At 35.8% G+C, this 13,429-nt stretch overlaps 1 protein-coding gene across 3 annotated transcripts in view; it reads left to right on the top strand.

Annotated features, from left to right (window-relative positions):
* The window catches only part of GTF2A1L (general transcription factor IIA subunit 1 like), a 58,230-nt gene extending 46,078 nt beyond the window's left edge, over nucleotides 1-12,152 (top strand). For all 3 annotated transcript variants that reach the window (XM_065929307.1, XM_065929308.1, XM_065929306.1), the window contains 3 exons: nucleotides 646-906; nucleotides 1,589-1,678; nucleotides 11,915-12,152. In XM_065929307.1, the coding sequence (XP_065785379.1) occupies nucleotides 646-906; nucleotides 1,589-1,678; nucleotides 11,915-12,022 (459 nt within the window). In that variant the 3' untranslated portion in view covers nucleotides 12,023-12,152. The remainder of the gene's footprint in view (nucleotides 1-645; nucleotides 907-1,588; nucleotides 1,679-11,914) is intronic.
* The last annotated feature ends 1,277 nt before the right edge of the window (nucleotides 12,153-13,429 follow it).

The following is a 13,429-nucleotide window of genomic DNA, read 5'->3' as shown; positions in this document are numbered from 1 at the left end:
CATATGAACATTTCTCTGAGAATGTTTTATCAAATGCATAAAAAAATAAGAATAGGAGCATCTTGAAATGATGTCATTTTTAATTTAAATGTAATAGATTTATTTAATTTATATTAATCATATCATACACAAATATATTTAAAATTTTATATCTCATTGGTTGTTGTTAGATGTCCATAGGACATTTAGAAAAACTGGCAAAAAGTAGAATTCTTTTTTGTGTATGTGACACATGTTATACATATACACATGTTAATTTTGAAATTATTTTCCATTATAGGTTATTATAAGATATTGACTATAGTTCCCTGTGCTATACAGTAAACCTTTGTTGCTTGTTGCATATCTTTTTTTAATTAGAAATATATAAAAGCTGATAAATATTACCTGAAAGCAGACAACCAGTTTCTGTCTATGTATGACTGTGAGTTTCTTTACAATTTAAATATAAATTTATCCCCATATTACGTAGAAATGCTAGCAGTGTACTATAATTCAAAATTAGGGAGCCTCACCTGACCAGGGAGAAATATATTTTAAGAAGCCACTTATGAAATGTTTATGTGATTTTATATTTTGCTGATTCAGTGTTTTGTATACTTTCTTTGACTTGAAAAACTTTATTGCATTTCTTTCTATTTTTAGGATTCCAGTTCTCGGATGGATTTAAGCATTCAGGTAGCTGATGATGACATTAATGAGATAATTCAAATAGGTGGAACTGGAGATACATCTTCCAATGATGAAATAGGAAATACAAGAGATGTAGATGAGAATGGATTGCTAGGGATTATTGATGCAGGAGACCTGAAGGTACCTGAAGAAGAAACTGGCAGTGTATCAAATGAAGATTCAAGTGTGAACAGTAGTGATAATGAAGACCCTGAGATAGACCTTGTGGAAGAAGTAAGGATTACTTTTGAGTTGAAAGTTTTAAAAATTTATAGCATTTGTGCTTTAATATACTTTGTAACGAAGAGGAATAACAATTCAGATCAATGCTGTCTTTAGTCTTTAAAGTGAGACTTGTATTTGTACTCGTATTTAAACTTTTGACCTTAAGCTGCAATGTAAATCAGTATTAAGTATTTAGGAATCAGTTACTATATTTGTTAGTTTTAACTAGAGATAATGGGAGTTCGAAGGGATGGGAGTGAAGGTAAAGAAGGCAGCCAGGGTAGAAGCATAATGTATCTGCTCTAATCTTAATATACGCCATGAAATTTTTGTGGAATGTGATAATTAGGAAGCATAAGTGTTATTAGCTATCGTTTATGGTGTCCTTACATATGTGCCAGGTACCATACTAAATCTTATTGCCGTTTGTTATTTAACATTCCACTGCCCTATGGCTCTTACTACTGTTCTCATTTTGCGAAAGAAAACTGAGATATGAGGAGTTTTAATAACTTGTCAAAAAGGTCAGTCTTGTGGTTGTTGAGTGGCCAAACTGGGAGTAAACCTCAGGCTGTTTGACTTTTAAGTACAGTACTATTCTTTGCACTTGGAGAGACAGAATATGTCCCTCTATCTTTAAAAAATTCAAAGTATCATAAAATTCATTAATGTGACTATCCTTCATCTTTAGGACCCTTTAAATTCTGGAGATGATGTTAGTGAGCAGGATGTGCCAGACCTGTTTGACATGGATAATGTAATTGTCTGTCAGTATGATAAGGTACTGTACTCACCTTTTAGACTTTGGATTGATTAATTGCATTTATAGGAGAAAGTAAGCAAAATGATAGGAAATTCTATGATGAGTTTTTATTCAGTTAAATTAATCTCAAACAGATAATTAATTCTATAAATTTGAGGGGTATTTTGGGTCTAACACTGTGCTGTGTGGTCTCCGTGATACCAAAAAGGACTTTAGTCCTTGTCTTAAAGAGCTGACAATCTTATTGAAGCAAGATGTTTCTGTATGGAATAATAGAGTGGCATACAATAAGATGGTAGGTAAATCAAAAGCTAAAATATGTGACAAATCAAATACTAAAATACATGGCATATAAATCAAATACCAAGATGAGTGGCATGTAAATCAAATGCTAAGATAAGTGGCACAGACAGTTAAGTCCTAGAAGTGGCTAGGAAATGCAAGAAATCATTTGTAGTTGGAGTTCTCCACAAATCCTTCCTGGGTGATGTCGGGCTTTTAAATAGGTGTTGAATGATTTGTGGGATATAGATAAGTGTGGAGAGTAGGCATTCAGGAGAGTAGAATAGCCTGATAAAAGGCAGAGAAATGAATGCATGTAGAATTATAAGGAACAGCGAAGAGACAACTCTGCCTTGAATAAAGTGTTTTTCTTTTGAATATTTTAGGAAATGAGGCTGGGTGGGGGACAGAGGTTGAAGCACATTGGAAAACCCAGAATCCTGGTAGGGAAAATTCAAACTTGATTTGGTGAACATTAGCCCTCTAAGGATGATATTGAGAAAGTTTCAATTGGGTTTAAAAACTGGCTTTGTTAATTTGTAAGTGGCAAATAGTAAGAAGAACAGGGATGGTACATAAAGTAACAGAGCCCAGACTAAAGATGGCAGCATAGAACGTAGAAGAATTAGAGATTATGATGGAAGAATCACTGGACTTTCAATACTATGTTCAAGAGAAGTGGTGAGAGTGAGCATCTTTGTCTTGTTCTAGATTTTAGCAGGAAGGCTTTCAGCTTTTCACTGTGGATTATTATATTGACTGTGGGTTTGTCATAAATAGCTTTCATTATATTGAGATATGTTCCCTCTATACCTCCTTTCATAAGGGTTTTTTTTTTTTTTTTAATCATGAATGGGTGTTGAATTTTATCAGATGCTTTTTCTGCATCTGTTGAGAGGATCACATGGTTTTCATCCTTTCTTTTGTTAATGTGGTATATCATATTGATTGGTGTGTATTGAACCATCCTTGTGCACCTGGGATGAATCCAGCTTGGTTGTGGTGTATGATCTTTTTTACATGTTATTGGATTTTGTTTGCTAATATTTTGTTGAGAATTTTTGTGTCTGTCTTCATCTAAGATATTGGCCTGAAGTTTTCTTTTTTGGTAGTGTCTTTGTCTTGTTTTGTTATCAGGGTGATGGTGGCTTCATAGAATGTTTTGGGGAATATTTCTGTCTTTTCAGTCTTTTGAAAGAGTTAGAGAAGGATGGATGTAAGTTCTTCGTATGTTTGGTAAAACATACAATGAGGAAAAGACAGTCTCTTCAGCAAGTGGTGCTGGGAAAGTCGGACAGTTGCATGTGTATCAGTGAAGTTAGAACATACCCTCACACCATATACAAAAGTAAATTCAAAATGGATTAAAGGCCTAAATATAAGATAAGACACCATTAAACTCCTAGAAGAGAACATAGGCAAAACATTCTCTGACATAAGTTTTCTTAGGTCAGTCTTCCAAGGCAATAGAAATAAAACCAAAAATAAACAAATGGAACCTAGTCAAACTTACAAGCTTTTGCACAGCAAAGGAAACCATGAATAAAATGAAAAGATAAACAACAAGGTCCTACTGTATAGGTCAGGGAACTAGTTTCAATATTCTGTGATAAACCTGAATGGAAAAGAATAGAAAAAAGAAATGTCTGTGTGTGCATACCTGAGTCACTTTGCTGTGCAGCGGAGATTTGCACAACATTGTAAATTACTATACTTCAATAAAAACGTAAAATTAAAGAGAAAAAAGCTGACGAGGACTTAAGTTTCAGAATATCCAAATAGCTCATACAGCTGAACAACAGCAAAATAATGCAATCCAAAGATGGGCAGAAGACCTAAATAGATATTTCTCCAAAGAAGACATACAGATGACAACTAGGCACATGAAAAGATGATGAGCATCACTAATTAAATTAGAGAAATGCAAATCAAAGCTACGGTGCGGTACCACCTCACACCAATCAGAATGACCATCATTAAAAAGTCTACAAATAACAATTGCTGGAGAGGGTGTGGAGAAAAGGGAAACCCTCCTACACTGTTGGTGGGAATGTAAATTGGGATAGCCACTATGGAAAACAGTATGGCACTTCCTCAAAAAACTAAAATTAGAGTTGCCATATGATTCGGCAATCCCACTCTTGGGCGCTTATCTGGACAAAACTGTAATTCAAAAAGATACATGCACCCCAATGTTTATAAAAGCACTGTTTACAATACAATAGCCCAACACATGGAAACAACCTGCATGTGCATCTACAAATGAATGGATAAAGAAGATGTGGTACATACACACAATGGAATGGTACTCAGCCAAAAAAAGAATGAAATAATGCCATTTGCAGCAACATGGATGAACCTAGAGAGTGTCATAAGTGAAGTAAGTCAGACAGAGAAAGAATACCATATAATACCACTTATGTATGGAATCTAAAATACAACACAAATCAGCATATCTGTGAGATGAAAACAGACTCACAGATGTAGAGAACAGACTTGTTGCCAAAGAGTGGCATAGCGGAGGGATGGATTGGAAGTTTGGGATTAACAGAGCTAGATTATACATAGGATGGGTAAATGACATGGTCCTATTGTATAGTGCAGGGAACCATATTCAATATCCTGTGACAAACCATAATGGAAAAGAATATGAAAAAGAATATGTATATGTGTGTGTGTGTGTGTGTGTGTGTATAAACTGAGTCACTTCGCTGTACAGAAGAAATTAGCACAACACTGTAAATGAACTCCACTTCAGTAAAATTAAGAAAAAGAAAAAAGAATCATTGGGATCTAGTGATTAGCTGGATATGAGAGAGTGATTGACAAGGGAGAGTTGAAGATGCCCTATACACTTTACCTGTTTAAAGTGTACAATTCAGTGATTTTTAGTATATTTATGGATATGTGTAGCCATTGTTATTGTTCAGTCACTCAGTCGTGTCCCACTCTTTGTGACCCCATGGACTGCAGCACATTAGGCTTCCCTGTCCTTCACTGTCTCCCAAAGTTTGCTGAAACCCATATCCATCGAGTCGATGATGCCATCCAACCTTCTCATCCTCTGTCACCCCCTTCTCCTGCCTTCAATCATTTCCAGCATCAGGGTCTTTTTCAGTGAGTCAGCTCTTTGCATCAGGTGGTCAAAATATTGGAGCTTTAGCATCGGTCCTTCCAATGAATATTCAGGGTTGATTTCCTTTAGGATTGACTGGTTTGATCTCCTTGCTGTCCAAGGGACTTTCAAGAGTTTTCTTTAGCACCACAGTTTGAAACTGTTAACACAGTCAATTTAAAAAAATTTTCATCACCTGAGAAAGAAAGCCTATTCCCTTTAGTTCTCACTCCCATACTGCTCCATTTCCTCCCATCCTCAGTAGTAAGGCACTATTAATGTACTTTCTGTCACTGTAGATGTCCCTATTCTGGAGTTTTATATGAAAAGAATTTGATAATAGGTGGTATTTTATAGCTGATTTCTTCTACCACACAGTGTTTCAAGATTCATCCATATCATGGCTAGTAACAGTTCTTCATTCCTTTTTATTGATGTATATTAGTTCTTTGAATGGATATACCACAATTTGCTTAGTTCATCTGCTGAGTGACATTTGAGTTTTTTCTAACTTTTGGCTATTATGAAGAATTTTGCTATAAATACTCAGGTTTTTTTGTGAATATATATTTTCATTTCCCTTGGAGAAATTCTGGTTAGTAGTTGTCTTATTTGAAGAAGTATTGAATGTAACCAATCTCAAGTAAATTGAAAAGCTTCAGTAATAGTCTCCTAAGAGCTTCACTGCACTGCTTAGTGTGTTTTGAAGGCCAGTAGTATCATTTCCCCTGGGAGAGTGTTAAAAATAAGGAATTTTGAGTCTTATTCTAGAGTTCTGGATCAAAATGTGCATTTTAACAAGACTCCCAGGTGATTTTCATGCTCATTAAACTTTGAGAAGAGCTGGGTTTTTTGTTTTCTTTTCAGTATATTTTATCTGACTTTGATTATCATATGAGATTTAACTTTACAATTTATAAGCTAACAGTCAAGGGAGAAACTTTGAGATTAAGATGTGCAGTGAAAAAGGGTTAAATGAAGGTCACTGATAAACATTCTGAGTGAGAGTTATGGACATACTATTTCAGAGGCAGAGAGAATGTACAAGATCAATATAAAGATTAAAATAATGAAGATATTATAGGGAAGATTAATGGTGAAATGAAACATTTTACTATAGTTAGGAGTTTTCTGTGCTATAAATAGAATACTGTTTATAGTGGAATGTGAAACTATTTAAATATGTTCCGTTTTAATTTAATACTTTAGCTGACTTTGTCCCTTAGATGCTACTATTACAGTGGGTAATTACTAGGTGTGTAGCACAGTCTCTGTCTTTTGCTTTTGCTTTTTGAAATAGATATTGCATGCACATTATTGCATACACTGTAAAGGTTATACCATAAAGACTCTGTCCTTCACCATCTGCCCTTCCTACCAGTAGCTCCCTGTCAAAATGCATTAAATGGTATGCTTAGGGTTTGTCTATTTCAGTGCAAATCAGTAACCAGTTACCTTAATTTCTTTATATATTTAGTTTCTTTATTCAAGTAGAGTCTAAAGGGGTAGCATAGACAACACTATATTTTGCACCTTGTCTTTTAAGAGATTAACAATATATCTTAGAAATCTTTGGATATTTTTATATATTCCATTGTGGAATTATTAAAATTTATTTTAACTCATCTCTTATTTGAGCTATTTTTCAGTTGTTATTGAATGACCATGTACATAAAACATTTCATATGTGGGCAATTTTATCTATTAAATAAATCTCTATATGTGGAATTACTGGGTTAAAGGGCAAATATATTTGGTTAGATATTGCCAGAACACTCTCCTGGAGATTATTCCAGTATATATGCCTATTACAGTGTTTGAGAGTCCTTTTTCTACAGCTTTGCCAATGGAGTGTAATGAGACATTTGGATCTTTGCTATTATGAAAGGTGAAAAATGATACTTTGGTGACATTTTTCACTTTTTGTGTATTATGAACCATTTGTATTTAATTTTATGTGAACTGCTTGTTCATAACTTTTGTCTGTTTTATTTTTATTTATTTTTAATTGGAGGATCATTGCTTTCCAATGTTGTGTTGGTTTCTGTTGTACAACAGTGTGAATCAGCCATAAGCACACACGTATACCCTCTCTCTTGAGCCTCCTTTCCCCCTTTTAGGTTGTCATAAAGCACCGAGCTGACCTCCCTGTGTGATACAGCAAACTCCCATTGGGTGTCTGTTTTACATATGGTAATGTGTATATTTCAATGCTACTCTCTCAATTTGTCCCACGCTCTATGTTTTAAAAAATTGAATTATTAGTCAGTTTATTGATTCCTAAGAGTTCTATAATATTTTAGGAGAGATTAGCTCTTGGTGTGTGCAAAAATACTTTTTCCTCAGTTATTTGCTTTCAATGTTTTTTCTTCCTTTCATGCAGATGTTGAATTTGTCAACCTTTATTTTTATGGCTTCCAAATTTTGAGTCATGAATAGAAAGTGTTTTTTTACCTCAGGATTTTAAAGGGATTCACCCATGTTTTCTTCTAGTATTTCTTTGGTTTCTTTTAAAAATGTAAGTCTTGATTGATGGAGCCATTTTTCTTGATGTGACAGGTGATTATAAATTTTTTCCCAGATGGCTACCCAGTTTTCTTAATATTGCTTATTGATAAGTCTGTTTTGTCTCTGCTTAAAAGAGAATGATTTCTTTATCATCTACTGAAGTTCATTATTTTGAATTTACTTCTTGATTTTCTGTTTTTTTTGCATTGGGTTGTCTATTAACCTCTGCTACATTGCTTCAATTATTTTGAGGTTTTTAATATCTTTATTTTATTTTTTTAACATTTATTTATTTTAATTGGAGGCTAATTACTTTACAATATTGTAGTGGTTTTTGCCATACATTGACATGAATCAGCCACGGGTGTACATGTGTTCCCCATCCTGAACCCCCCTCCCACCTCCCTCCCTATCCCATCCCTCAGGGTCTGGGATCCCAGTGCACCAGCCCCGAGCACCCTGTCTCATGCATTGAACCTGGACTGGCGATCTGTTTCATATATGATAATATACATATTTCAGTGCTATTCTCTCAAATCATCCCACCCTTACCTTCTCCCACAGAGTCCAAAAGACTGTTTGTTCTATGCATCTGTGTCTCTTTTGCTGTCTCGCATATAGGATCATCGTTACCATCTTTCTAAATTCCATATATATGCGTTAATTTACTGTATTGATGTTTTTCTTTCTGACTTACTTCGCTCTGTATAATAGGCTCCACTTTTCATCCACCTCATTAGAACTGATTCAAATGTATTCTTTTTAATGGCTGAGTAATATTCAGTTGTGTATATGTATCACAGCTTTAATATCTTGTAGGGCTGGTATTTCTTCATATTCTTTTCCAGAGTTTTCCTGGACATTCTTGTTTATTTCTCTGTATTGACTTAAGAATCAGCTTCTCTGGTTTAAAAAAAAACCAAAAACATGTTGATATTTTCACTGAGATCACATTAATAGAATTTGGTATTTTAGTAATATTAAGGAGGAGTGGGTTGCAGTTTGGATGCGATGTCCAGGGGAGGCTTTACTGACAACGTGATAGGGTAAAGTTTGAAAGAATGTTAGAGAATGAGCCATGAGGATATTTGGATAGAATCATTTCAGACAGAGGGAACAATAAATACATAAGTCCTGAGGTAGAAGAATACCTGTGTGTTCAGGGAACAGGGAGGAGACCAGAGCATTAAGTGAGGGGGAAAACATGACGTTATAGGCCATTTTAAGGACTTTATTTTTGAATGAGAAGTCATTGGAGAGTTGGAGCATAGAAATGGTATCTGATTTATGTTTTTAACAGGGCCACTCTGTCTACCGTGTTTAGAGTAGACTTAGTGGGGGACAAGGGTGAAAATAGGGAAACTAGTCATGGAACATATCAGTTCAGGTGAGAGAGGATGGTAGCTGAAACAAGAGTGATAGTCGTGGAGGTGGTAGAAGTGGTTGGAATATGAATGTGGCTTGTAGGTAGAACTAACATTTACTGATGGATCTGGATATGAGGTGTGAGTAAGAGGTGTAAAGATTATCTCCAAGATGCCTGAATAAGAATGAGTGGCCATTCCCCACTGAGATGGGGAAGACTGTGAAGTTCAGGGGAGAATATTTATCAGTGTCCTTGTTTTAAACTTGCTTGAGATGTTTATTGGACATTCAGGAAGATGTGTTGAAGCAGTTGAATGAAAATCAGAATTTTAAGGGAGACATATGAGCTGGGGATGTAAATTTTGGGAGTCATAGTTGATATTTAAAACCATGAAATTAGATAAGATCACCAAGAGAGTGATATGAGCAGGGAGAAGATTCCTGGTACACTCTAAAAGTGAGATGAGGGAGAGAAGGAGAAATCAGTACAGACAGCAAAGGAATGGTCAAAGAAATGGAATAGAAAGAAGTGGAAAACCAGGAATGTTCTGGAGGCCAAATGACAAAAATATTTCAAAAAGGAGAATGTATTTAACAGTGCTGGTAGTCGAGTATTTGTAAAATTTATTCCTAACTATGCTATGTCTTTTTTTGCTATGGGAAACAGGTTCTTTCTTCATAGCTTATAACTGTTGCTTGTATATGTGGAAGCTCTGAATTTATTTATATTAATTTTGTACCAGTACTGAATTCTTGTTTAGTCATTTTTAATTGATTATCTTAGATTTTTCAGATATCCAGTCATTACGTCTGCAAATTTATTTCATCTTTTCCAGTTTTTTAAATCTCTAGTTCTTTCTTATCTAATTATGTTGTTTAGTACCAATTGTACTTTCCTTTTGTCTATTGTATTGGCTAGTACCTCTAGAGTGAAAAGTTAGATAATAGTTTTCTTGTCTATGTTCTGACTTGAGTGGGAATATTTTTAGGATTTTCCTCTGTAAGTCACTAAGTCACAGCTTTTGGGTTGAGTAGTAGAGTGTGTGTGTGTGTGTGTGTGTGTGTGTGTGTGTGTGTGTGTATTTGTAGGACATAGTCTTAAAATGCTTGAGTTTAATCAAAAGTTTTTTCAGCATCATTGGGGATGATTATATTATTTGTCTCCTTAGGTCTGGTAATACAGTTTTTATACTAATAAGTTCCTAATGTTGAACCATGGTTGCATTTCTAGAATAAATACAGAAAATACTTAATAAATATAGTCACTTGATAAAGGTAATGGGAAGAGTTGTTGCTGCTTCTGCTATTTTTCTTTTCCTAATATTGGTCAGATTTTATCATTTGTGTTAAGGATGCTGTTGTCATGGTTGTGTTCCCTGAGACCAAAGATAAGTGCACATGAAAATTAGAAAGTCAAAACTCAGAGGAAATTTTCCGTCATTAGGACATTTCCTCCCTCCCCACACAAATAGAGGATTTATCCTTTGTATTTTCTTGTGCCTTCCAAAATGCATCTGAATACTAGACACAGGGCTTTCTTCCTCAGTTTGACTATTTGCAGTCAACAACTAGGTTTAATTTTTACTCTTGATTTCAGATCATGTACTTCTAAACTTTTTAAATAGTCACTTGTGATTTACCCAGAAGTAACAATAATTGTATAATTTGTTACCTATTAAGATGGTAGGATTTTCTAGTTTTTATTTTGTATCAGCCTGACTTATTGAATCTAAAGAATAGCCAGTAGAATCTGATAGATTATAAGATATATTTTCTGACCTTGCTCAGTGTGTTATTTAGGACTGTTGACTTTCTTTTTCAAAATGAAACACAACTATTTTTTTCATTCTTGATATTAACTGCATCCTTTCTATTCCTTTGCATATATAGTGACCTCTGCTGTTCTTGAGCAATCCAGGCATGCCCCTCTCAGGACTTCTGTTCTCTTTGCCTATAATGCTCTCTAGTCAACATATTCTTTTTCAGTCTTTGCTCAAATGTTACCTCAAGCTTGCACTGATGCTTATACTTAAACTTGTAACCCCACCTCTGTGTTTGTGACAGTCTTTTTATCCTGATTTATTTTTCATAACACTTCCCAGGTGGTGCTAGTGGTAAAGAACCTGCTTGTCAACGCAGGAGACATAAGCGACGTGGGTTCGATCCCTAGTCGGGAAGATCCCCAGGAGGAGGGCATTGCAACCCACTCCAATATTCTTGCCTGGAGAATCCCACGGACAGAGGAACCTGGCAGGCTACAGCCCAAAGGGTCATAGAGAGTTAGATGCGACTGAAGTGACTTAGCTTGCATGCACACCACTTTTTAATAGTCTGTGGAATTTATGGTTTTATTGGCTTTGTTTTTCCCATCCTTAGTAAAATGTAAACTCTTCAAAGATAGGAATTTTTTTTCTTGTTCTAAAAAAAATTATATATCTTCCTTTTTAAAAAACTAATAAGTCTCCAGTGCTTAAAGCAATACCTGATACATAGGAACTCAGCAAATATTTGCTGAATGAATGAATAAACTATCCTAAAGAGATTTTATTTATAAAGAACTCCCTGGTGGTTCAATACTTAAGAATTTGCCTTCCAATGCAGGGGATGTGGGTTCTATCCCTGGTCAGGGAACTAAGATCCCACATGCTGTGGAGCAGCTAAGCCCACACATCACAACTAGAGAGCCCACATGCCACAACTGTTGAAACCCACATGCTCTGGAGCCTGCACACCACAACTGCTAAGCCTGGGAGCCACAACTGGAGAACTCATGCACCACAACAAAGGATCCTGCATGACACAATAAAGACCCTGCATGCCACAGCTAAGGCCCAAGGCAACCAAATAAATAAGTAAATAAATAAATATTAAAAAAAAAAGGACTCCCATTTAGGGTCAGAATAATCCCATGGGATGTGCAAAGAAATGTAAATAATCCTTTAACTTCTTAATTTGCTTATTTTAGACTATTTTTCTCCCTCCAGATTCATCGAAGCAAGGACAAATGGAAATTCTATCTGAAAGATGGTGTTATGTGTTTTGGAGGGAGAGACTATGTATTTGCAAAAGCCGTTGGTGATGCAGAGTGGTAAAACTTATGAGCTCAGTACATCATAAACATCAGAGGGACTATGTCACATATTGCTCACTGTATGGAATTTAATAAAATTGTAATTCAGATGCAGATACAAATATACAATGTTACATTTCTTTCATATTTCACACTGTTTAACAGGTTTTTATTTTTTAACCCTCATTGTCTGTACCATTACAAAGCACAGATGTACTAAGTGTGATGTAGCATGAAGAAATTTCATATTTCTTTAATTCTAAAGTAAAATTTAAATCAGACTCCAGTTCTCCATCATGGCAAAGTCAGTATCAGTTATGAGACTGGGGCTGGTGTTCCTCCCACCACTCAGCAAACCATGTTACAAAAGATCCTGGAGAGTCTTGTGAGTACCTAGATATTCAGGAAGGCGTCTCTAGGTAAAACTAGTCTACATTTATCACTAACAGTATGCTGATTGCGCAAGCCCAGATGGCTTCTTGGAGACAGATGCCTCAGTTGAGCCTACACTAGAACATGAAAATCTTTGTTGATGCCAGGATCCCTAGAGCCAAGGATTAGCCTCTGGGTTTATCTTGTGGCCAGACCATTCTTCTTTGTACCTGATATTTCCCTGGGGACTTATAGGGAGTGGGTTAGGTTCCCATTTTAATTCTTAGGACTTCATATTTCTGTCTTCTTCCCTCATATCTAATTTTTTTTCTACTTTTCTTACAGTGGAAGACTCCTTTGCAAAGTCTTATAACATCAAACATACTGTCTCTCTTCATTTTTCCTAACAGGGAATTCCCTTATTGAGTTTAGGCTTTCTAAATCAAAAGTCAAGAAGAGAAGTTCTCTTCAGGAACCTTCTATTTTGGTGAGACAATCTCATTTGAAAACAGAAGACCTGGATAATTCTTAAAATCAGAGAGCGGAAGCAAAATAGCTCTCATTTTCTTAACACCAATGAAAACAGAGCAAATTAATATTTCAGTAAACTATTCTGTAATATTCTCTTCCTTAGTAATAGGTTCAAATTCCTTAAAGGAAACTTTTCCCCATCATACTGCTTCTTCTAGTGGATGGTGTGTGTGTGTGTGTGCGTGTGTGTGTGCGCGTGCGCGCGCACGTGCATGTTAGTCACTCAGTCGTGTCTGACTCTTTGCAATCCTATGGACTGCCATAGGTTTGGACATGGGAGACTGCCAGGCTCCTCTGTCCATGGAATTCTCCAGGCAAGAATACTGGAGTGGGTAGCCATTCTTTCTCCAGATGATCTTCCTGACTCAGGGACTGAACCCAGGTCTCCCGCACTGCAGGCAGATTCTTTACTGTCTGAGCCACCAGAGAAACATGGTCTCTAAGTCTAGGATCTACTTTTGGCCCTGAGTAGTGTTCTCCCCTACGGCTTCCCTGATGGCTCAGCTGGTAAAGAATCCGCCTGCAG

This window comes from Muntiacus reevesi, chromosome 3, assembly GCF_963930625.1.
Source record: "Muntiacus reevesi chromosome 3, mMunRee1.1, whole genome shotgun sequence".
Lineage (NCBI taxonomy): Eukaryota > Metazoa > Chordata > Mammalia > Artiodactyla > Cervidae > Muntiacus > Muntiacus reevesi.
The sequence above is the reverse complement of the archived record's forward strand: the minus strand, read 5'-3'. Positions and strand labels throughout refer to the sequence as shown.